This window comes from Microsporum canis, genomic scaffold (assembly GCF_000151145.1).
Source record: "Microsporum canis CBS 113480 supercont1.8 genomic scaffold, whole genome shotgun sequence".
Lineage (NCBI taxonomy): Eukaryota > Fungi > Ascomycota > Eurotiomycetes > Onygenales > Arthrodermataceae > Microsporum > Microsporum canis.
In genome coordinates this window covers 212,888-234,380 of record NW_003299162.1, presented here as the reverse complement: position 1 = coordinate 234,380, position 21,493 = coordinate 212,888, and the positions used below count along the sequence as shown (strand labels likewise).

The 21,493-nt window shown below is 47.7% G+C and overlaps 8 protein-coding genes across 8 annotated transcripts; 6 read left to right on the top strand and 2 right to left on the bottom strand.

Moving 5' to 3' along the window:
• Positions 1 to 32: 32 nt before the first annotated feature.
• On the top strand, positions 33 to 1,816 carry MCYG_07998 (acetyl-coenzyme A transporter 1; the record flags this gene model as incomplete). The annotated part of the gene is made up of 2 exons (XM_002842869.1): positions 33 to 1,423; positions 1,480 to 1,816. The coding sequence occupies 2 exons, from the start codon at positions 33 to 35 to the stop codon at positions 1,814 to 1,816; spliced, it is 1,728 nt and encodes a 575-aa protein (XP_002842915.1).
• Positions 1,817 to 2,052: 236 nt separating this feature from the next.
• On the top strand, positions 2,053 to 2,582 carry MCYG_07997 (uncharacterized protein; the record flags this gene model as incomplete). Its single annotated transcript, XM_002842868.1, has 2 exons — positions 2,053 to 2,151; positions 2,202 to 2,582. 2 exons carry the CDS (start codon positions 2,053 to 2,055, stop codon positions 2,580 to 2,582), a joined length of 480 nt encoding a protein of 159 aa, XP_002842914.1.
• A 1,208-nt stretch (positions 2,583 to 3,790) lies between these two features.
• On the bottom strand, positions 3,791 to 7,608 carry MCYG_07996 (mitotic cohesin complex; the record flags this gene model as incomplete). The annotated part of the gene is made up of 3 exons (XM_002842867.1): positions 3,791 to 7,011; positions 7,074 to 7,430; positions 7,509 to 7,608. The coding sequence occupies 3 exons, from the start codon at positions 7,606 to 7,608 to the stop codon at positions 3,791 to 3,793; spliced, it is 3,678 nt and encodes a 1,225-aa protein (XP_002842913.1).
• A 654-nt stretch (positions 7,609 to 8,262) lies between these two features.
• On the top strand, positions 8,263 to 9,429 carry MCYG_07995 (urease accessory protein UreD; the record flags this gene model as incomplete). The annotated part of the gene is made up of 1 exon (XM_002842866.1): positions 8,263 to 9,429. The coding sequence occupies one exon, from the start codon at positions 8,263 to 8,265 to the stop codon at positions 9,427 to 9,429; it is 1,167 nt and encodes a 388-aa protein (XP_002842912.1).
• A 972-nt stretch (positions 9,430 to 10,401) lies between these two features.
• On the top strand, positions 10,402 to 11,059 carry MCYG_07994 (glycoside hydrolase family 24; the record flags this gene model as incomplete). Its single annotated transcript, XM_002842865.1, has 2 exons — positions 10,402 to 10,686; positions 10,766 to 11,059. The coding sequence occupies 2 exons, from the start codon at positions 10,402 to 10,404 to the stop codon at positions 11,057 to 11,059; spliced, it is 579 nt and encodes a 192-aa protein (XP_002842911.1).
• Positions 11,060 to 11,571: 512 nt separating this feature from the next.
• Positions 11,572 to 12,688, top strand: MCYG_07993 (conserved hypothetical protein; the record flags this gene model as incomplete). The annotated part of the gene is made up of 2 exons (XM_002842864.1): positions 11,572 to 11,606; positions 11,677 to 12,688. The coding sequence occupies 2 exons, from the start codon at positions 11,572 to 11,574 to the stop codon at positions 12,686 to 12,688; spliced, it is 1,047 nt and encodes a 348-aa protein (XP_002842910.1).
• A 166-nt stretch (positions 12,689 to 12,854) lies between these two features.
• Positions 12,855 to 18,442, bottom strand: MCYG_07992 (rRNA biogenesis protein RRP5; the record flags this gene model as incomplete). Its single annotated transcript, XM_002842863.1, has 3 exons — positions 12,855 to 13,409; positions 13,481 to 17,899; positions 17,957 to 18,442. 3 exons carry the CDS (start codon positions 18,440 to 18,442, stop codon positions 12,855 to 12,857), a joined length of 5,460 nt encoding a protein of 1,819 aa, XP_002842909.1.
• A 517-nt stretch (positions 18,443 to 18,959) lies between these two features.
• On the top strand, positions 18,960 to 21,219 carry MCYG_07991 (WD domain-containing protein; the record flags this gene model as incomplete). Its single annotated transcript, XM_002842862.1, has 3 exons — positions 18,960 to 19,569; positions 19,624 to 19,728; positions 19,796 to 21,219. 3 exons carry the CDS (start codon positions 18,960 to 18,962, stop codon positions 21,217 to 21,219), a joined length of 2,139 nt encoding a protein of 712 aa, XP_002842908.1.
• Positions 21,220 to 21,493: the final 274 nt, after the last annotated feature.

The following is a 21,493-nucleotide window of genomic DNA, read 5'->3' as shown; positions in this document are numbered from 1 at the left end:
TGCCCTGTTTTATATAAGAGTGAGAGACACAAATGAAACGCAAGACCGGCTCAGTTAGAAAACGCGCCAGTCGGCAGAGCCTCAACCTACTCACGAACGGCCACGCCAACGGCAGCATGCAGTCTCAGATTGAGATGCGGAAAAAAGGAGTCTCTCTCGAATCGACGTCTTCTCACACATCCAGAGTCATGGACCGGTCGAGCTTCTCACTGGACGACGACCCTCCGCCCACGCCTCAGTCTGCTGGGCCCGTCAGTACCAGTTTCAACGACCTGCCGGCGCCTGATAAACGAAACTTCCTCCTGCTATGTGGCCTCTACTTCCTCCAGGGCGTCCCGATGGGTCTCGCCATGGGATCGGTGCCCTTCCTCCTCAAACCAAACCTCTCCTACGGCCAGATCGGCGTGTTTTCGCTCGCGTCGTATCCGTACTCTCTCAAGCTGTTATGGAGCCCCATCGTCGACGCAGTCTGGAGCCAGAGGTTCGGACGGCGGAAGAGCTGGATCATGCCCATCCAGACCATCTCTGGGCTTGCCATGGTGTACCTTGGTAGTCACATCGCCAATATGATGACCGCAGCCGCTGATAAGGGCGGAAACGGAATCTGGGGCTTCACCAGGTGGTGGTTCTTCCTCGTCTTCCTTTGTGCAACGCAGGATATCGCTGTCGACGGCTGGGCTATCTCGCTCATTTCTCCACAAAACATTGCATTTGCGTCTACCGCCCAGACTGTCGGGCTTACGGCCGGGCACTTTCTTTCATACACTGTCTTCTTAGCCTTCAACTCTCCCCATTTCGCCAATACATGGTTCCGATCTACTCCTTCTGATGTAGGGCTTATCACTCTGGGCGGCTATCTAAAGTTCTGGGGATGGGCATACCTCCTTGTGACCGTCGGACTGGCCGTGCTCAAGAAAGAAGAAAAGTCAAACGACCGAGACGGCATTGTCGAGGTATACAGGAGCATGTGGAAGATTCTCAAACTCGGCAACATCCAGACCATCATCATCATCCATCTGATTGCCAAAATCGGCTTCCAGGCAAACGAAGCTGTGACGAGCTTGAAGCTCATCGACAAGGGCTTTGGCCAAGACAACATGGCCCTGGTTGTTCTTGTAGACTTCCCGTTTGAGCTTGCCCTGGGCTACTACGCTGGAAAGTGGTCGACAGAACATACACCGATGAAGCTGTGGTGCTGGTCGTTCGTAGGCAGATTGGTAGCGGCTGTCCTAGCCCAGGCAGTGGTCATGATATACCCGAGCGCACCTGGCTCACCAGTTCCCGGATGGTATATGTTTGCGGTTATCGGCGAGCATTTATTATCCACGTCGATGAACACCATCATGTTCGTCGCCTGTTCCGCATTCCATGCAAAGATATCCGACCCTACGATTGGCGGTACATATATGACTCTGCTCGCGACGTAAGTATTTCCCGTCACAAATGCCCTATGTACTTCCTTGCTAACTGCCTTGACAGCGTCTCGAATCTTGGAGGAACATTCCCGAAATACTTTGTTCTCAAACTTGTCGACGGGCTTCACAAGGCCACTTGTATTCCACCAACCATGGCACCTGGAGCAGTGCGTTCCCCCATCACCACCCCTTTCTCCTGTGCACTTGAGGCTGAAAAGAACCGTTGCACTGCCGGCGGTGGTGTATGCCGGGTCGACCGTGACGGCTTCTACTATACGAATATATTATGTGTGGCCATCGGTGCCCTTACGTTCTGGTTCTTTATCCGGGAAGCTGTGATGAAGCTCCAGCGACTCCCCTTGCGTGCATGGCGAGTCGCTCCCGAGGGTGGAAGCAGATGATGCTTTTTTATAGACGGAATAGGATTATTCTCGTTCTCTTCCCTTTCTGTCGTTCCGGTTCAAAAAAAGAGTGTGAATGGTCTGGTTATAGCTTTTTAATCCTCGTATTATGTATTATTAATCAATTATTTATTTTTGTATATATTCCAATAGAAGGCCTGATTCGGTTCATTGACTAGTTATGATTCTCGTATAAATATTCCCAAGTCATCATCTTCCATTCACAAGACTGAAAAATGTCAAGCCAGATACCAAACAGTCTTACTGGGGGATGTCTATGCGGAGAGATCCAATACACCGTCGAGATACCAAAGGACATCTCCTGGCCACCAGATGTATGCCCATGTCAACTATCAAACATTGTCTATAAAACTGACTCTACTAGCCTCACACCTGCTGGTGCACTCAGTGCCGCAAAGCAAGCGGTTCTATTATCCTGCACTTCCTCACCTTCCATCCATCCACGGTGAAATGGAAGGGAACGCCCACTGAATTCAAGTCCAGCACTCAAGGACGCCGTGGATTCTGTTCAAGCTGCGGGACAAGCTTGTACTTCAAAGACCTGGGACAACCGGCTGAGATCGAGATATGCTCTGGCTCCTTGAATGAAGAGATACTGGAGAACCCTGCTCTAGCAAAGGACCTCTGCGACCCTAGCTGTGGGCGTTTCTGGTGTAAGAGGGAGATCAAGAGTACTATCTACGAGGCCTCTTCCGGCAAACGATGGCTGGAGGGAAGCAAGTCACGGCTTATGGACGATGAATAGCACGCAGACATCATCATCCCTGAGCCCAGAACCATACGAAGGGTATTAAGATATGTTCTGTTCTTGCGTTAATCGATATAGCTCCTTTGATAAAAATAACAAAAAACGGCATAACACTGAAAGCCGTCCATCCACCCGTTTCCTTCGATTCAGCAGTATATTTCTCTCAGGCCGACGCAGGACCCCTCCATACCACGATAATTATACCCTATACCATCCCAGACAGCCATGGAACAATCGTCAAAAAGGTATAGCCCTGCTTATCGACTGGTTTATATCCACGGGTGTTCTCAAGACCCTATCCCAATGTATCAGCCTAGGGTGTCATATCAAATGCTGCAACGATGCTAGAGACTCACTTCTTGCCCATCTCTGTAGCGCAGCATCCGCAGAATAAAGCAGCTGGATAGCATACGATCTATGGATATAGTTAGATCACGCTTCACCGTCAAAAGGGCATCCTGACATACCGCCGTCAAGATGCCTACCCAGAATCCTAGATGTAGAAGAGAGTAACTATTAGTATCTATAGCTATATATGGAGATTCAATACTTGTATTTACCTAGAGTTGGTCCAACGACCTTGCACCTGCACGGGTTATCGGTTCCGCATTGTATACAGAAGAAGTATGGCTGGGGAAGAGGACACTGGTCACACATCTTCACTTTTGACAGCTTGAAATATGTAACAGCTGCGATGGATATCTAAGAGTTCGACAGGTTGGTTGTTTTGTTGTTTTGGAAGAAGTTGCAGGATGGTCTTCTATGATATCATAGATTTATAGTTGGACAGCAAAGTGAGTGTTTAGCCAGGAACAAAAATGAATTATACGGGTGAATATATATCTGTTAAGTATATATAAACTGGTGTCTGCGCTGGATGGCAATAAGTACATTAATGTAACATGTAACAGAGCGGGAGCCTCTAGACAAGGTATTACTTGGGGAAATGACCATATGCTTCAAACCAAAGGGGCCGCCCTGGAGGAAGACAACATAAAAAGCAGACAGGATATACGAAGGATATCAGGGCAGTGTAGTTAAATTACAAGTACAGGTTGATTAACAGACAGATCACATAGAAAGTGAAATAATTTTGTCACAGATGTAAGAAAGGAGTTGGAAATTTACCCGGTGAAAATCCGTATCAAGCCCCAGTTCATAAAATCATCACGGTCTCTAGTTTCGATGGCCGAGGGAAATTCTTTTCAATCGCCCATTATATCATCGTCTGGGGTAGGAGATGCCTCTTCCCGTTCATCGTCGCCGTCGCTGGCATCCGGCGGGTCGTCTTCCTCCTCAGCCAGGCCTCGGGCCCGTAAATTTTCTTCATCATCCTCGTCTCCGACCATCACCTCCTCCTCCTCTTCTTCTTGTTCTTCCTCGTGCTCGTCGTCATCACCATCATCTTCTTCTACCAGCTCCGTAGATTTGATCTTTCCATTGCGAGCATTTGATGTGGCTCCGTTTGCGCCAGTATCGCCGTGGTCCTCTGGTTCTTTGCCCTTGGATTCCACCCGTCTCCGCAGGGAACGGCCTTCTCTTTGGCTGTCTTCCAGATACGCAAGGACCTCCTTGTAATTCTGTCCCAGGCGGGATTTATTACGGAGCAGCTTGTGTCGTAGTTTTCCTGCCTGTGGACCAGAAACGTCCAACACCCGGCCGATGATGGCTAGGATCAATTTGCCAGTGAGTTCACATAATCTCTGCTCAGCGAGGAGCATGGCACGCCTGGCTTCTTCATCATTTTCATCCGCATCGCTATCATCCTCCTCGTCTGAATCGAGTGGGATATCCGGTTCACTCTCCTCCGGCTCATCGTCTACTACCGGGTCAAGCTTCCTCTTTGACTTTTTGGCAAACGTCTGCTCAGCGGTATCATGAAGGCGGGAAAGAAGAGTACATATCTCAGGGGTTATCTCCTGAGGTAGTTCTTGTACCTGGAATGCTAAATCATTCTTAGTCATGGCCATGATATTCCTCCCGGGAGGCCCTGCATGACGAAGCGTGCCGAAGGCTGTCTGTAGATCAAGAAGTGTCATGGTAGCAGCTAGTTTAACCTGTTTTATACCAGAGCTGTGTGGTTGCATGAGAGCACAAAGTGTTGCGATGAAGGATTCGCGTCTCCGGGAAAGGGACTCAAAGTATTCGGCATTGTAGGCACCCCTGTTGGTGCCAGAGGTGACAGCCGCGGTCAGGTTTTGGATTTTCCACATGAAGTAAACCAGCAATGCCTTGAACGTGTTCAGAGCTATGTCGCATTCAAGCTTATTCACATCCTCATCCTTGTCCTCTTCACGTAGGCTTCGTTTCGCCAGCGAGAGAAGTAAGTCTATAGGAGGTTCTGCACGTCCGCTCCGTTTCTTCGTGGTTGATAGAGGCACAGTTTCCAACGTTAAAGTGCAGTCGGATATGCTAGCAAGGCTCGAAATGCGCATCGCAGTGCCAGAGAGCGAGGAGAGGGCGCTCTTCGACAAGCTCAAGCTTTCTGGCTCCTTTTTATCCGCTAAAACATCGCCCAGGGAATCAATAGTGTCATCCCAGAGTTCTTGGATCTTGCCGTCCATTGCATCCTTCAGCTCATCTGATGTTCGGGCACGTAGGAATGCGACAGTAGCCTCAGCTAGGACTTCTTGATCAGAATGAGTCAAAAATTGTTGGTTGATATTGTTCAAAAGCTCAGAGTATGCAGCAGCATCCTTTTGTATCTCTTGGATGAGATCAAGATTGACAAGATGTTCGAGCCTCAGAACTGGGGACGCAGCTTCTGGCACGGCGCCGAATTTATTCAGAAGCCGCGGTATTATTTGTGACAAGTTATGGGCAATGGATTCGAGCCTTTCGTCCATCATCTGTACCGACTGCTTTGTCTTTCTCCCTTTCTTATCTATGTCTGATTTGGAGACTTCTTGAATGTGCAATTTGACAGCGCACTCCAGAACCTCGAGGAGTATAGTTTCTTGCCCTTCACTCAACTTGAATAAACATTTTATGGCAGCAGTTGTATCATTGTCATCTGTGGGCTCTGAAATCTGAGAATGGTCATAGAGCAGGTATCCAGCCAGAGATTCCCAGTGTTCAAAATCCTTAAAGTGAGGATAGATGGATTCGGTGGCCAGGACAAATCTTGAACCTATTGGACTTCCGAATAGGGAGTATCGAAACGTAGGCAGTTCACTTTCATCGTGTAGTTCAGACTCTTGCGTGTCATAGACCTGCAACATGTCGACAAGGCATTTGAACTTGATCCAGGATCGGTTTGGAGTATCGTGATTTTCATCATCCTCCTCCTCCTCCTCTTCTTTTTCTTCTTCGCCAAAGAATTCATTGACCTCCTCCTCCATACTCTCGATTGACGACTCATAGACGTCACCAATGTTTGCAACAAAGAACTTTCCGGCGGCCTTGCGCACTCGAGGTTCAATATCAAATACAAGCCTGCCTATGCTGTCAATATCGTCGGGCTCTAATAGGCCGGCCTCGCGGATTACATCTAACAGCTCCACAGCAGCAGCACGAACTCCGGGCTCTGCATCTCTAACTGCCATTTCCACTATTCTGGGACGGAATCGTTCGGTAAAACCTCGCAGTCCAGGGATGTTGTCTTTATTCTGGAACAGTTTGTGTAGCTGATGGATAACCACTGATCTGGTGGCGGCTACTGTGTCTGAGAGAACCCAGCCAAGATACCGCAGATATTGGCCATCGAAGAACATGTCCTTGTATAGGCTAATCCATAGACCCAGGAGGCTCATACACTCCTGTCTAATTTTAGGATCGACATCTCTATATCGATGGACAAATACCGTGTCAAAGGAGTCTCGAAGGATCTCGTCGATGGTTTCTAACTTTTTCTGTCCTTCCTTGATCTTGGCCTGTAACACGCTGATTCTTCCCTTGTTCGCTGTCTTCTTCTTCCGTTCTGCCTCCAGCTGCGTTCGAGAATTCGACACGCTAGAGGAAACTTCTCGCGCGATATGGCACAGAGCAGTCATGATGGAAAGGGAGACGATGGTTGCGGTGTGTCGAAACGGTCTGATCGGGGCAGACGACATTGAGGTGATCCACACCTGGATATTCTCTATCAAGGCTGGGTCAGAGTAAAGGAATGATGCGCTGTGGACTGTCCGAACGAGGTCATCGAAGAAACTGGTCAAGACAGACTGGAAAGACTTGAAGTTCTTCGCTTTCGATACGAGCGGGTAGTCGGTAATATCTTGAGCCTGATACTCTTCCTGTATGTCATTGAGACGGTTGGCAACATTGTCAACATCTTCGATATCAGTGCTTTCGACTTTTATGTCGGTTCCAGTGCATCTCAGAATGAAATTAATCAAGTCTCGCATTCCGTTGATATTATGTTCTTCGTATTTTGAGAGCCATTCCGCCGCAACAGCTTCTGTGGTATGACCCCGTCCAAACACCTCCGCTGTAATCCATGTTAGAAAGGAAGTATACACAAATACCTTAGGCTGCGTAAAGAGCGCTCACCGTATAGTCCTTCCTCGTCGCCAAGTTCGCTTTGCCGCATCCGAGGTTTCTTTTTCCTGCTCGGTGGTTTCGGGTTCTGTCCATTCGTGATGGGACGCAGGGCGAGCTCTATACTATTCATGGTCTTTTGCTTCTTTGCAGCCGGCTTCGTCTTCGATTTCCTGCTCTGCGGTTTCTTGCCAGAAGCAGCCCTTTTCTTCGTTTTTCTGCGTGCCTTTAGTTCCTCGTCATCGGCATCTCCTTCACTCTCCTCGCTTTCTTCTTCATCTTCCTCATCGTCTCCTTCTCCTTCTCCTTCTTCCTGCTCTTGCGCCTGATCAGCCTCATCGTTCGACGCGTCGTCTTCATTATTATTCACTGCAGGCCGGCGTTTCCGCTTTGGACGGCTCGAATTGAAGGTCTGTGAAGAGAATATCACTGGTTTCCGTCTCACACGCCCGGACTGTCTCCTGGATGGCCCTCTGTCTTCCTGGACCGCAACCTCGCTGGCCACTTCGGAGAGCGGACTGGAGCCACGACCCTCGGGTGTCTCCATCGTATATGATAACGCGACCAAAGCCCGCGTCTCGTCAGTAACAGTATCTCGTATGCTCTTCGCTTGGTGAGAAAAGGGACAACTCTTTGCCCAAAGGCCACTAAAAGTGACGCGCTAGTTGGATGTTTTGGTAGGCTTTTCGCGCAGAGAACGACGTGGGGCAAAGCAAACAGTGGCGAGCAGCTCAAGACCAGCCTGAAGGAGATTCCCAGATCGATATCGCCTTACTTCGTCCGTTAAAAAGACTCGAAGTTGTTTCTTTTGCCGTTTGAATAAATTTGAACGCGAAAGAGAAAAAGTCGAAGTTGGGCTACAATTCCGTATTGCCGTACGGTATGTGTTATTACTTACAGGTACTGTCATTTTACACACGATAAGCGACGATAAGACGTCATGTATGTAATATTACAAGGTACGGTAAAGAGCGTTGTTTCTCCTCGCAAAGAAATCAATTTGACGTTTTTCAACTTCAACTTCGACTTTTCGCCTTTTCGTCTTCGTCTTTGCATCTTCAATTCGTCTTCTTTTCAAGATATTTTCTCTTCTACTGGCAGTGACGGGAATTGGCGGCCTTGGATTGACGGTGTTTGGCCTAATATCGCCCGCAGATGACAGTCGATCGATGAGGTTGCTTCTGAAGTAGTACTCGGCGCAATGCCGATTCTCAACTCCCCCTTTGCGCCGTCAGCCTTCGCCAACAGTTCTGGCCGCGGTGAGGTTGTCCTTACCGTGTTGCCGCCGTCTATACCGTCTCTGTCGACTCTATCCTACAACTACCCTCTCAAGCTGCTCTCGCGGACTCCAGAAGAAGGGCTGAAGTCGAGGTATCCCGCCACCGCAACTGCGCCGTTACACCTCTATCTTCTCACCTACGGTGGCGGTTTGCTTCCTGGAGACCATATCGATGTCCTTATAACGGTTAAACAGAGAGGAAGGCTTGTCGTCACGACTCCGCAGGGGAGCACGAAGATATTCAAGACCGAGGCACAGGGTGGCAGGAAGAGACGTGTCCCCAAGACAGACAGTGATCGGAGCAAGCAGACTCTCACAGTCCAATTGGGCCGAGAGTCGGGGCTGTGCTTGCTACCAGACCCGTCTGTGCCGTTTGCGGATAGTCGGTATGACCAGTTTCAGAGCTTCACTCTTCTTCGTGAGGATGGCGTGCAGGGCGAGAAGGCCACGAAGCCGGTCCACAAGGGGAGCCTCTGTGTGCTCGACTGGGTGACGGAAGGGCGTAGCGCTAGGGGTGAAAACTGGTCGTTCGATTCATGGACAGGAAGAAATGAAGTCTGGCTGGAAGACTGCAAGACCGGGAAGAGAAGACTACTGCTTCGTGATGCGGTGATCCTCGAAAACGACACAGGTGCTAAGAAGCAACAAGATGGTGACTCTGCGCAGGCACATCTACCTACTCCCAAGGCGCAGACGCCAGTTCGCTCTCGCACCCACTCCCACGGCGTTCTCGGAACGCTGATCATCCATGGGCCATTGTTCGAGTCTCTCGCTGATTACTTCATGGAATCTTTCACTTCACAGCCTAGAATAGGCGGCCAGAACTGGTCGTCGAGTTCCATGTACTATCCCACACATACCAATGAATGCACCAATAATAACGAGAGAGATGATGATTCCGCGACGAAGTCCACAGAGAAGCACCACGGGAAGGTGACATGGACTGCTGCACGAGTACGCAATGGGTTTGTCCTTGTGAAGTTTGGTGCTCCGGATTTCGAGAGTGCCAGAGATTGGCTGGGCCATATTCTCAGGACTGAGGGAAGTGTCCAACGCGAGTTTGGCGAAGAAGCCCTTGGCTGTCTATAGAATTGTAGATTTATACGTTGTACATACTGCATGTTTCATTATTTCCTATGTTCTATAATTAGCATGCTCTTACATGTGTTTCATTTTTTGTTATTGACATTGATTGCTTGATGTTCATGTTGCCCGAGGTTATTTCTTCGATATATCTAGCTGCGCTCCGGATGTTATTGAATTGAACCAAGACGAAACGGGTATTGTCATGAGTGTACGAGCTCCCAAAGGGCGAAACAAGGCCCTCATAGTTGACGATCGTTCGCATATGCTGTCTCTTTTCATCATCAGCTTGCCAGCTCTGGAAGAAATGATTGACGGACGGCCAGGAACCGAAACCAACAACCAGGCATAATTCCCCTGAGTACTACGTCGTACCTCTATAATAACTTAATATAGAGTAGCAGTCTTGTGCAAGGAACGTTTCATTGCAGTTCGAATTAAGTTGATCTAAGCTGGTCCAGCATTTTCTATTATTAGCACATATCCCCTTCGTTATACGAGCCTCAGGGGCAACGTGGATAAGGGACTGGCAGGACCAAACCACGGATCGTCAATGCCCTTGCCTGGGTTATACGGCGAAGGGGCCGTAGGGCTCTGTGAAGGTTGGCCTGCGGAGAGGGAAGTCGAGTACACGAGAGGCGGTGCTCCCTAGATCGTGGCAATCACTCCATACTCCTTGATCAAATACGAGTGTGCTCAAATTATGCACGGTTGAAATTATCCGTCCCTCTGCACGGTGAGCTATGAGGTAGCAATGAACCCCAGTCTGCCCTGCTTGCTGCGAAAAGGGTGGATCTTGGGCCAGACGGCCCTGGATGGAAGCTCGCCTATACCGGTTCGAGAGTTGAGCGGAGGAAAAGAGGATAAGTCTATATAAACATTGTCAGAATCTGTCCATCAAGTTATCAAAATCAACAAACCAAAAAAAACGGCGGCAATCTAAAGCGAAGCCTCCAGCTTTAATATCAACCATACAAAATGCGTTCCTCAATCTTCCTCTCTGCTATTTCCCTCCTCCCAGCTGTCCTTGCAGCTCCCCATGATATCTCGGTTAGAGGATGTGTGGGCCCCGATGTCAATGCTGCCACCATTTCCCTCGTCAAGGAATTCGAGCGCTTCGTTCCATCCCCTTCTCCTGACCCAATTGGTCTCCCAACTGTTGGCTATGGTCATCTTTGTCAGAGCAAGAACTGCGGTGAAGTTGGCTTCCCATTCCCACTTACTGAAGATACTGCCACCCAGCTCCTCGCCCAGGATATCAAGGTATGTCCACCCAAGGATCATTGAGAGAAAAGGAAGACAAAGAGGGATATATCTTTCTAACGAGTGATATCAACTATAGGCCCCTCAGCAGACCATCACCCTGAAGACCGTCAACGGTGTCCACCTGAACGAGAACCAGTACGGCGCCCTCGTCTCTTGGACCTTCAACGTCGGCCCAGGAAACGTTGCCACTTCCAGCCTTCTCAAGCGCCTCAACGCTCTCGAGGACGTCAACACTGTCCTCCGCGAGGAGCTCCCCAAGTGGAAGTACGCTGGTGGAAAGGTCCTCCCTGGTCTTGTCCGCCGCCGTGCCGCTGAGGTTGCCCTTGGTGAGACCCCCTCTAACGTTGGTGCTTTGCCCGTCGACTGCTAGTACAGTCCAACCAAGAGATATCAACCTATCATAGAATGATAGGTTTATATTTTCTCTGGGTTTTGTGTCCATATTCATTTCTTTTCTTTTTCACCCGCTCCTCTTAGATAGGGCCATATTCTTTTTTTCTCAGATGATACTTGTTTGTAAATATTATTATCAACACATCTTTGCTTCGACCTGGTATAATTTGACTCTTTCGTATTCACTCGTAGCAGGGTATCCCAAACCGGTTCCTGGATAGAAATCTCTAAAATCCTGGCAAAGGCCTCCCATATTCAACAATAACTCTTGTCTGTAGTCATCTTTAGTGCACCTTTCATCTTGAATCATATCTCATCTTGATATAAAAGCCGTCGTCGATGTTGAAAAGTCCAAAACTTGAAAAACGTCAACAAATGCAAAAGTCTTGGCACTCCAAACTCTAAAACTCTCAAATCTTCAAATCTTCAAAGTCGAAAAGTTGAAAGTTGATAACAAGCAGAAATCAAGAGATAAATCCGCGGTTCAACATGCCGCACAAGCACAAAAGACGAGGAAATGGAGTGTGAGTGGTTATATATTATCTGTTTGTGGCAATCTATTAAATCGCATTTTTGTGCTAACGGATTCATCAGTGATGATTATGATCTTCCTCCAACTTCGATAGCAAAATCTCTTCCTACCCGAGTAGAAAAAGCGGGTTCAAAAACAAAAAAGGGTCAAACCGCTAAGAAAGGGTCAAAACAAAAGGCATCCTCAGTTAAAGAGTTGCAAGATGACACCCCCCGGGCCTTTGCACGCCTTATGCGCGTATATCAAGAATCAAACGGCAAGCGGAAAAAGGGAGACGGAGACGAAGAGCTAGATACCGAACAGAACAGTCGCAAAAGGAAACGCCAGAATGACTCAGATCGGAATAAGACATCAAAGAAGAACCTTAAAGCGAAAGCAGCAGAGGATGCAAAGGCTGCTAGCATTCCCAAGATTCTACCCGGAGAGAGAATATCAGATTTTGCAGCGCGAGTCGATCGTGCGCTGCCATTTTCAGAGTTAGCCAAACGAGCTTCTGCTCCAAAGGGAGGTAAAGATGCGGTGATAGGAAAATTACGTGATACTCGACAGACAAAGCACGAGAAACGGCTACTACGGCTACAGAGCCAATGGCGCGAAGAAGATAAAAAGTTCCGGGAGAAACGCCAGGCCGAAATCGAAGAGGCTGAAGGAGAGGATGAGGAGATTAATGACCTATGGAAAGAATGGGAACGTGAAGCTGGAGTAGGCGTCAAAGGAAAGAGTAAGAAGGCCAGTGTGGCACATAAGAAGAAGAAAAAGAAGAAAGGGACCGGGAATGGCGATGATAGTGACGGGTTCATCAGCAGTGATGACGACGATGATCCATGGGCGAAATTGAACCAGAAAGCGAAAATTACGAAGCCAATTAATCCAGCTGATGTTGTTCAGGCTCCGCCAGAGAAGCTGGCAAAACCCAGAGAAATATTTAAAGTACATGGAATGGGAGGCGCAAAGGTCCATGTTGCTGATGTCCCTACCGCAGCGGGAAGTTTGAGACGAAGAGAAGAGTTGGCTAGCGAGAGACAGAGTATAGTGGAGCAATATAGGAAACTCATGGCCAGCAAAAGAGAGTAATATATGCGAGCTGGACCGTTCCAAAATATATATGCAGAGATATCCATATCATGACATTCCAGGTATCATAATCTAAACTTTTGGTAAAACACGTAGACACTCAAAAACCAAACGCTTGACAGTAGAAATGAACTATAGACCCTCAATCTATCAAAGGCTCCTATTCTCAAGCACCTCCTTTAATTGACCTGACATAGTCCGCCGCGCGGGCCTTAACCTCGTCAACCATCTTCAAATCTCCATCAGAGGCAATCTTCTCTTCGAAAGCGAGCCACTTTTTGAAAAGGAATTTGGCTTGTTTTTCCTTGAGTTTCTTCTTCGGCCCTTCTTTACTTCCATCGGCAGCGACCACACCATGACCAATTCCAAGGACACGCTCAAAGAGCCGTCTAACTTGCTCCTCATCACCGACCTTGATCTCTAAGTCCAATAACACGTTCCACAGGTCGATGCGTTTAGGAAACGAGGATAAAAGACCCTCGAATACTGTCCTTCCACGCTCGATGTCTCCGTTGGGGGAGCGGAATTCCAGCTGGCCAAATCTGGACGTGACTTCGACATGGGTATGTGGAGGGAGAGACTGTAGAGCGCGAGGGAGCAAGTCTCTCCCACGCTGAGGTGCTTCCATGGTATCGAAAAGGAAATTGGCGTAATTCAAAAAGAAGTCAGGAGTGGAAGAGACTTTTTTCTTCAGGGCGGCTTGGAATAATTCATCCGCTTTCTATCATTGAATCGTTATTAGCATCGGTAAAAACCAAACTGAGTGAGTTATATATATATATTTATACTTACCTCCGTTTTGCCGGATTGAATGAATATGCTTGCCATCCTGTCATATATTTCATGAGCATCGTTATATTCGCACGCGCTCTTAAAAACCTCCTCGAGACTATCGTCGTTGCCAAAGGTATTTTCCAAATTAAGGCGCGCAACCCAGACGTTGAGCTTCTCTGTATCTTGACCGATACTCATCGTTCGCAAGGCACGATCGGCGATTTCTCTGGCTTTGTCTACTTCGCCCAATTCAAGCTGGAAGGCCATATACTTCAGCCACAAAAGACTGGAGTCTGGTTCTCCTAGAAGTAGTCGTTCGTAGTCGGCAACAGATTGAGGCCCGTTGGCATCCAAGTCGCCGGTTTTGTCAACCTGAATCTCTGCCTTCCGGCGCTTCTTCCGCTTCGTAGTGCCATCATCTTCGGCGGAAGAGTCATCAGGGACTTCTTGCTTGTCTTTATCTCCGTCACCAGTCCAGTCAAAGCCAGAGGTAACAAGTCCTCCTTTCTTGGTGTCATCAGCTGCATCCTCCATTTGAACATCGTCGTCACTTTCCCCCTCATCTCCATTCTCTTCCTCATCCTCGCCATCGATATCAACTCCTCCCATTGACGTGTCTTCATCAGAGTCATCCTCAGCATGGAGCTTGATACCGCCTGCGTTATCGTCATTTCCGCTATCTTCACTCTCTTCCTCAGCCGGGAGATCATTGAAATACGATGCTTTCAATCCCAACGCAATTTGACATTTTTCCAGGTCAACCTTCAAGATCTTTGCTTTCACTATGTCATCCTTTTCATATAACTGCGTGGCATCTTCAACCCTTTTCTCTGCCATCTCAGATCTATGGCACAGTCCGCTGAGGTTCGCGCTACCATCGATAGCAATGAAGGCACCGTATTCTTCGACCTTTCGAACCTTACCAGTAACAATTTGGCCTACCTTCAAATCTTTAAGAGTGAAGGGTGGTTTATAGTTAGGATCGAGGGCTGACTTCTTTAGTGTCATCTGTATCTTGTTGCTCTCCTTGTCCACCAAAGTAATCCTGCCTTGAACGAGTTGGTCAACCTGGAACTCATCCTTCCATTCTTTCAAATAGGAGTCGGAAAGGTCTGAAACTCGGATATAAGCTGACACATTATGTCCCAGAGTCACAAAAACTCCAATATTGTCCACTCTTCGAATAAATCCACGAACAATCTGGCCAACACGAAGTTGGTTGATGGAAGTGATCTCGGGGTCTTCAACAGGCAAAGATGAACTGAGAATCTTCGACGGCCGTACCGAGAAGTAAATCTTTTTGTTAGGGATATCCACATCAACGACGCATACACGCAGAGCCTCGTTTTTGTGGAAGTTGGTTGGGTTTACTTTCGTATAGTCATCGGCCATGTCAATCAGAGAAACCACGCCGACAACATTATCGTTGATTTGGACCAGAACTTGATGATCAGTTACTTTGGTCACCCTGCCCAGCAGTATCATCCCCTTGGATAGATTTGCAACTGTCAGCGTTTTGGCCGTATCTCCAATCTTTGCGGACAAATCGAGTCGATTTTTCTCAGTATCCACTCCAGCCACTGCTACCTTGATCGCCGAGCCGACTGGGAAATGCTTTTGAATATTACCCCTTACTGACATATCATCTGAGATATCAGTAATACGCAGCCTTCCTCGTACATTTGGCGAGATATTTAACCATAGACAGTCTTCAGCGATGTTATTAACATATCCTATATGGATGTCTCCAACCTTGAGGCGTTCCAAGTGAAGAGGTTCAAACGTAGGTGCCTCTAGACAGCTGGGCTTAGCGGAGAGCTCGTAAACCGACACTTTACCAGATCGATGACTGATAGGAAGGAACTTGTGATTTCTTGCGTCATGAATTCCAAGTACTCGGACTGGAAGAATCTGCTTGGAATGGAAGATCTGAAGTGGGTGTTTTCGGTCTTTGATGTCCTCCCAAGAGTCAAATATTTCGGAAACATCAATACGACCTTGAACATTTTCCGCTATGATAACATTTAGTTGAGTGTCTTTGACAGATGTAATTTTAGCCTTGGTGACTTTCCCAAGTGTAATGTCCTCCATGGATTTCAACTCCTCATCAACAGGGTTTGTCAACGGCCTGGCAGTTGTTTTCTTTTCTGGAGCGGAACCGGCCTCAGACGTCTCCTTGCTTTTTCCAACAGGTTTTAAGCTGAGAAGAAATCTTTCAGAATCCTCCTGGACGGCACAAACTGTAGATGAGAGGACTTGAGATCGAGAGTATCCAAAATCGGGTCGAGAAATATGATCATCGTCAACCAGACGCTTTGGTATCAAGCCAGTGAGGTTGTCCAAAAACTCCACAAATATACCCTCTGGGATGATATTCCTTATTAGACCTGTTACTTTCAAGCCATGTTTGATATCCTCAAACTTGGCTGGTAGTCTCCCTTCAGCGGCAGCTTCCTTTAGAGTAACCCTGTTGGTGACCTGGATGAGGCGGTGGGTCTTCTTGACTTTGTAGACTAGAAGGCCATCCATCTTCTGGCCGACCCTGATACGATTCAAAGCAGATGCACGTTTCGATGCAGAACCATCGGAGATGTGATCGGAGTTCAATCTTGCGACTAAGCCTGAATCCTGTAGCTTGATAAGTAAATCATCGCTCGACTTCTCAAAAACGGTCCCAGAAACAACAAGCCCAGGGCGAATTTTCTCGAATGCAGTCTGGTAATCCGCAGTCACGGTCGCGGGATCTTTGCAAGAGACGACCAATTTTCCATTCTCAGGGTCAACGCTAAGTGCGTGTACATTGACCACCTGGCCTACAGTGAAATGTTGTGAAGGGTCGCTAATATAGGCTTCACTCATTTCTGATACTGGGAGGAAACCTCTGACAGGACCATAGAATTGAACGACAGCACCGTTATTCTGAATTTTAATCAAGGTTCCCGGGGACCGGTTTCCTGCAGATATGTTTTCGTAGTCCTTCCATGGAGCAGATTCACTGTTCAATAGCGATTTTTTCATAGTTAATCTGAGTTGGTGTTTTTGTAGGTCGACAGATAGAACTCGTACAGAGACCTTGAGACCCTCTCTGAATTTCTTTTCGGGATGCTGGAGCTTAGTATCGGCCATATGCATGCCTGGGACGAGGCCGGATATTTTGTCCGTGAGAGAGACAATCAGCCCATCAATACCCTCTGGTCCAATGTGAAGTTTTTCAATCTTTCCCTTGACAGTACTACCAACTGTTACATCCTCGAGTCGAAGGAAGGGCTGTTCAATGATCTTCGGTTCTAACGACACCAAGAACAGATTGTCCATAGCGCTGAACCCGATTATCCTCCCTTCATGTGTCGAGCCTACTTTATAAGGCCCTTCAGAGGAATAAATTGAATCCACCCGTTCATCTGCAAGCCTTGAAAGGTGTACGAATCCTTGATATTTGGTAGATCCCAATTGAACATACAATCCAAGGGAGCTGTCGACATAAGTAACCTTGACTTCTGGTATAATATCAGAAATTGATGGTGCGTCATTGTCATCTCCGCTCGTCAAGGTGGCTGTAGGAGAAAATTTCAGGACACTGTCAAGGATGGAGAAACCAAGCTTGATAGGATCGCTAGAGGGATAGGTTGTGATAAGACGGCCTTTGATCTTCGCGCCTACATGGTACTTTGTTGTCAAGTCTTTTTTCCCATCGCTTGCTCCAGAGTGAACAATATCAACGACCGCATTCAGCATTCCCATAATTTTCCCAACCAGTCCGCGTGGTGTTACCTCAGTAATCAGTACTTCGGCCGCAGTGCCCGGAAGGAAGGCATTGATAGTTGGTGCTGTGTTCAAGAAATGGGCTTTCTTAACGGACGCAGCGGAGGCAAGGTCTGCGGAGAGCTTTACTACAGTCCCACTGGCGTTTTGACCGGTAACAATGCAAAGGAAGACCGAACCCTCCTTGACGGTTGAAATATCGACGCCAGCAGGCAGTTCTCGAGAGGAGACGAATCCTTTTGTCTCGCTATCGTCTAGGCCAAGATCCATTATGAGACCATGATCTTCGACACTAGCAACCGATGCTTGAACTGTGGCATTCACCACCATATCCGCCTTCGTTAGACCGGAATTTGCGGCATGTGGCTCAATGGATAGCTCAATACGCTTCTTATTTTTCACTTTCTTGTCCTCATCGTCACGGGTGGTCGAGGTGACCGATGCGCGCAGATACTGTCCAACCTTGACAAAGTCCTTTAATTCAAAATCGTCATCCTCATCGTCCTCATCTTCGCTATTATCGTTTCCTAGCAAGGCTTCGACCTTTTGTGTCAGAGTCTTCGAGATTGCAGTCAAGGGAACAAAACCCGTCAGGTTATTGGGAAGCGCGAGTGAGATATCGTGAATGCCAATACTTGATACTTGGCCGAGAATTTTCGATCCAACAGCAATACGCTGTTACATGTCAGTTTGGTTTGATAGCACTGAAGCGTTATTGGTATCAATTCTTACCTTGTAGGTGAGAGATTCAACCTTCACTCCCTGCTTGGCTGCCGCTGGCTCGTCCTTGGCCTTCGTTGACTTTGCCTTTCTTTTCTTCGGCTTTGTATAGGTATCCTTCTTATCTTCGAGCTCTTTCATGCTTCCTTCATCGTCGCTATTCGCAAACTCTGCGCCATTCTTCCCGTTTTGTTCAAACAAGACATCCTTGGTGGCTTGGATCTGAATCTGCTTTCGTTCGAGAGGGGTGAGCACGCTGTTACCACCTCGAGGAAAGGCGGGCTGTTCGTCTCGTAAAATCGAAATCGGCGCAGCTTTCGGAGCAGTGCTTGTATCGCTTTTGCTAGCTTTAGAAGCCTCTTTTGGCTCCTTGTGCTCCTTCGGCTTCTTCGACTTTGATGCGCCATTGAGCTCTTTGGCGTCAACTTTTGTCTTCTTCTTCGGCGCAGAAGTGCCTACGTCCTCCTGGCCGTGGCCTTTTCTCTTTATCTGCGCCATCACCTCGCCGTTTCAACAATTGGCGGTTAAAGAGCTCGCCCGTTTTCTTCTATCAATTCAAAATCATCAACGTTCTAATAGAAAAAAAAAATTATATAAATTTAAAGTTACAGCTTAGATAAGCACACTTTCTGCCACGCCAAGACCATCCTCACCGCTGATATACACTAGTCCCCTTTAGGCTTAAGCCGAGGCAAAGCACGGACCAACAATCGCGTCACGTTAAGAAAACTTGCCAAGACTTTTAAAGTCACGCTTTTTTGCTTTAAATCTAATTAAAGAAAAAATATTTTTTTTCGTGACGCGCGCGACGTGAAGGTGCAGATTTTCCCATTTAAGCGGCTGGAAGCGAAGTTGCAACGTTCGAATTCTCACATTCACCGCCAACGATAGATTCTACCTTGTATCTTATTGTTCCCACACTGATAGATGAACTGAAAGGGACGAAGAGGGACCAGGGGCTTCGGTTCTATCAGGTTTATCGTCGTGTCAACGTAGATATTCCACCATAACAGCCATGATTGATGTCCACAAAGATGCTGTCCCATCGTCTCCTCCCTCGCTCAGCGTGTCAGAGGATACTGTGCCCTCGTCTCCTCCTCCTATGAAACCAAAGAAGAAGCCTCCAGTCACTCCTCGGTCGTTTCGACGCTTCTTCACTCCTAGATCTTCTCTCAACGCTCCCAACACGCGAAGCCGTTCCATTCGCAACGCTCTGCAGGAGATTACCTCGTCACCTGCTCTGAACAGGCTAGGGCCAGCTTTTCCTAGCGTTCCTGACAGCAATGAGTGTACTTCTTCCCCGTGTCAGGACCCGTTCCGCACACCTAGCAAGAGGAGAAAGCTATCCTTCTGCGGATCCAGCTCATCCCCTCTTCAATCATCCCCATTACGAAGAGTCCGCATTGTACCTCCAAACTTTGATGATGAATCACCAAGGCGAAGCAGCCTCTTTGCCCCTGTTGAGGATGATCCTACGCAATTAGAGAGTCCGGTCGAGATACTACAGATGCCAGCTCCATTACGGCGCTCTAGAGCCCTTGCTCAAGCATCACCAAGCTTACACCTACGCAGCTTTGGTATATCCAGGAGTTCTAAGAGGACCATCCGAGCTTCAAATGGTGCCAGTACGTAGCAGTCAGTTCAATCATGCATAACTCAGTCAGACTAACTTCCCATAGACTGGCAAGATGAAACAGCAAGCTTCTACAGCCAACCAGAAGATAACCATCCTTGCTGGAAAGGCGAATATCCAGTCACTCCTTATTGTACTGCCTCGTGCAATAGTAAGTTAACCTTTTACATTTCTTTAACCTTAAATCTAAAGTCAATGATAACTAACCAATTTGAAAGCCAATTCTTTGATTGCTGTTGGAGATGAAGCTGGCGGTATAAGGCTGCTGGATACCTCACCTGATGTTGAGAAAGGGTTCTCTAATGCATATTTATCGTTTCCATCTATGCATAAGAATTCTTTAATGGATCTCGAATTCTCCAGTGATGACAAACTGTTGGCCACAGCCTCTGGAGACCAGACCTCGCACATTATTGATATGGCTACCCAGACTCCCATTTATTCCCTATCCAAACATACCTGTTCAGTAAAACGGATTCAGTTTCAACCCAGGAGCAACAACAACGTGGTTGCAACTTGCAGCCGAGATGGCAGTGTCAACATATGGGATTTGAGATATAAAGCATACGACAAGCCAGCCCTACGATTGCAATGCTCCCTTGGTGATGATGATGATGACTCTATCAGGCCACCAGCCAAGATGAAATATGCACAAACGTCCAAGACGATTGTAGGTGCGCATATGGAGAGAGCCCGCACCAAGTCTGAACAAGAATCTCAGCTACGGCGTGATGATACAACTGTCACTTCCATTTCATTTTTGAATCCAGGCCGCGAACATCTGTTCGTTACCTCTTCGGAATCAAACGCATGTGTGAGACTGTGGGATCTTCGAACGGCGTACTCCCTACGAAGAGCAGCCGTCCCGTTGGCTTCGACTAGTCAGCCAGATAGCCATTCTCGCTTCCGGCAGTTCGGCTTGACTTCCATGACCTTTAACACCGATGGAAGCAGGCTTTACACCCTGTGCAGGGATGGTACCATTTACGCATATTCAACCTCCCATTTACTGCTGGGAAACTCTCCTGAAATGTTGCAGTCTAATAACACCTCCGGACGGCGGTATCCTGCAGAGGAGGCTAAAGCCGGTCTAGGCCCCATGTACGGTTTCCGCCACCCACGTCTGATGGTTGGCTCATTTTTTGTCAAGCTCAGCCTCCGTCGAGCAGTAGACGACAAGTGCGAACTTCTCTCTGTCGGCAGCAGTGACAATTGTGCCATTCTTTTCCCTACTGACGAGCGTTACCTTACTCCCTCCCTTACACCATCCAACAGCCCACCCTATGCTACATACTCGTCTAATATACCACTATCACAAATCCAGTCCCGGGTTGGGCATTGTCTCCGCCCTTGTCTCCGGAGGACACATTCCAGCTCAAGCCTTCCCGATAGATTGGAGCATACTATCCCTATATACCAACATGGAACAGCCTTGGTTGAAGGCCATAACAAAGAAGTCACTGCCGTTTCATGGGCACATGGAGGCGAATTGGTCACCGTCAGCGATGATCTACATGCTAGATGCTGGCGCGAAGGCCCAGCAGCTCGAAAACTGCGTCGGGAGGGCGATGTCAACGGCCAAAGATGGCAGTGTGGTTGGGCAGATGTCAAGGACCCATCATATGATGATGACGAAGCGTAATTGAATTTCTCTCTTCTTTTGGCCTTTCAGCGTTATATTTATTAAATGATATTTCACAGGAGATGGTAGGATGGCCTTACCGGGGGAACGTTCGGCGTTTTTTTTCACTCTCGGTTATCAATTTCAGTTTCGTTACTATATCCATATACTACAGAGTTTTAGGGAATCATTATGATAGCTACAATATACCATATCCCCCCATATTTGTCTCTACTACTAATAAGTCAAGGTATCGTATCTATGTGAATCGAAGCTTTTATATTCTTTTCTCTTT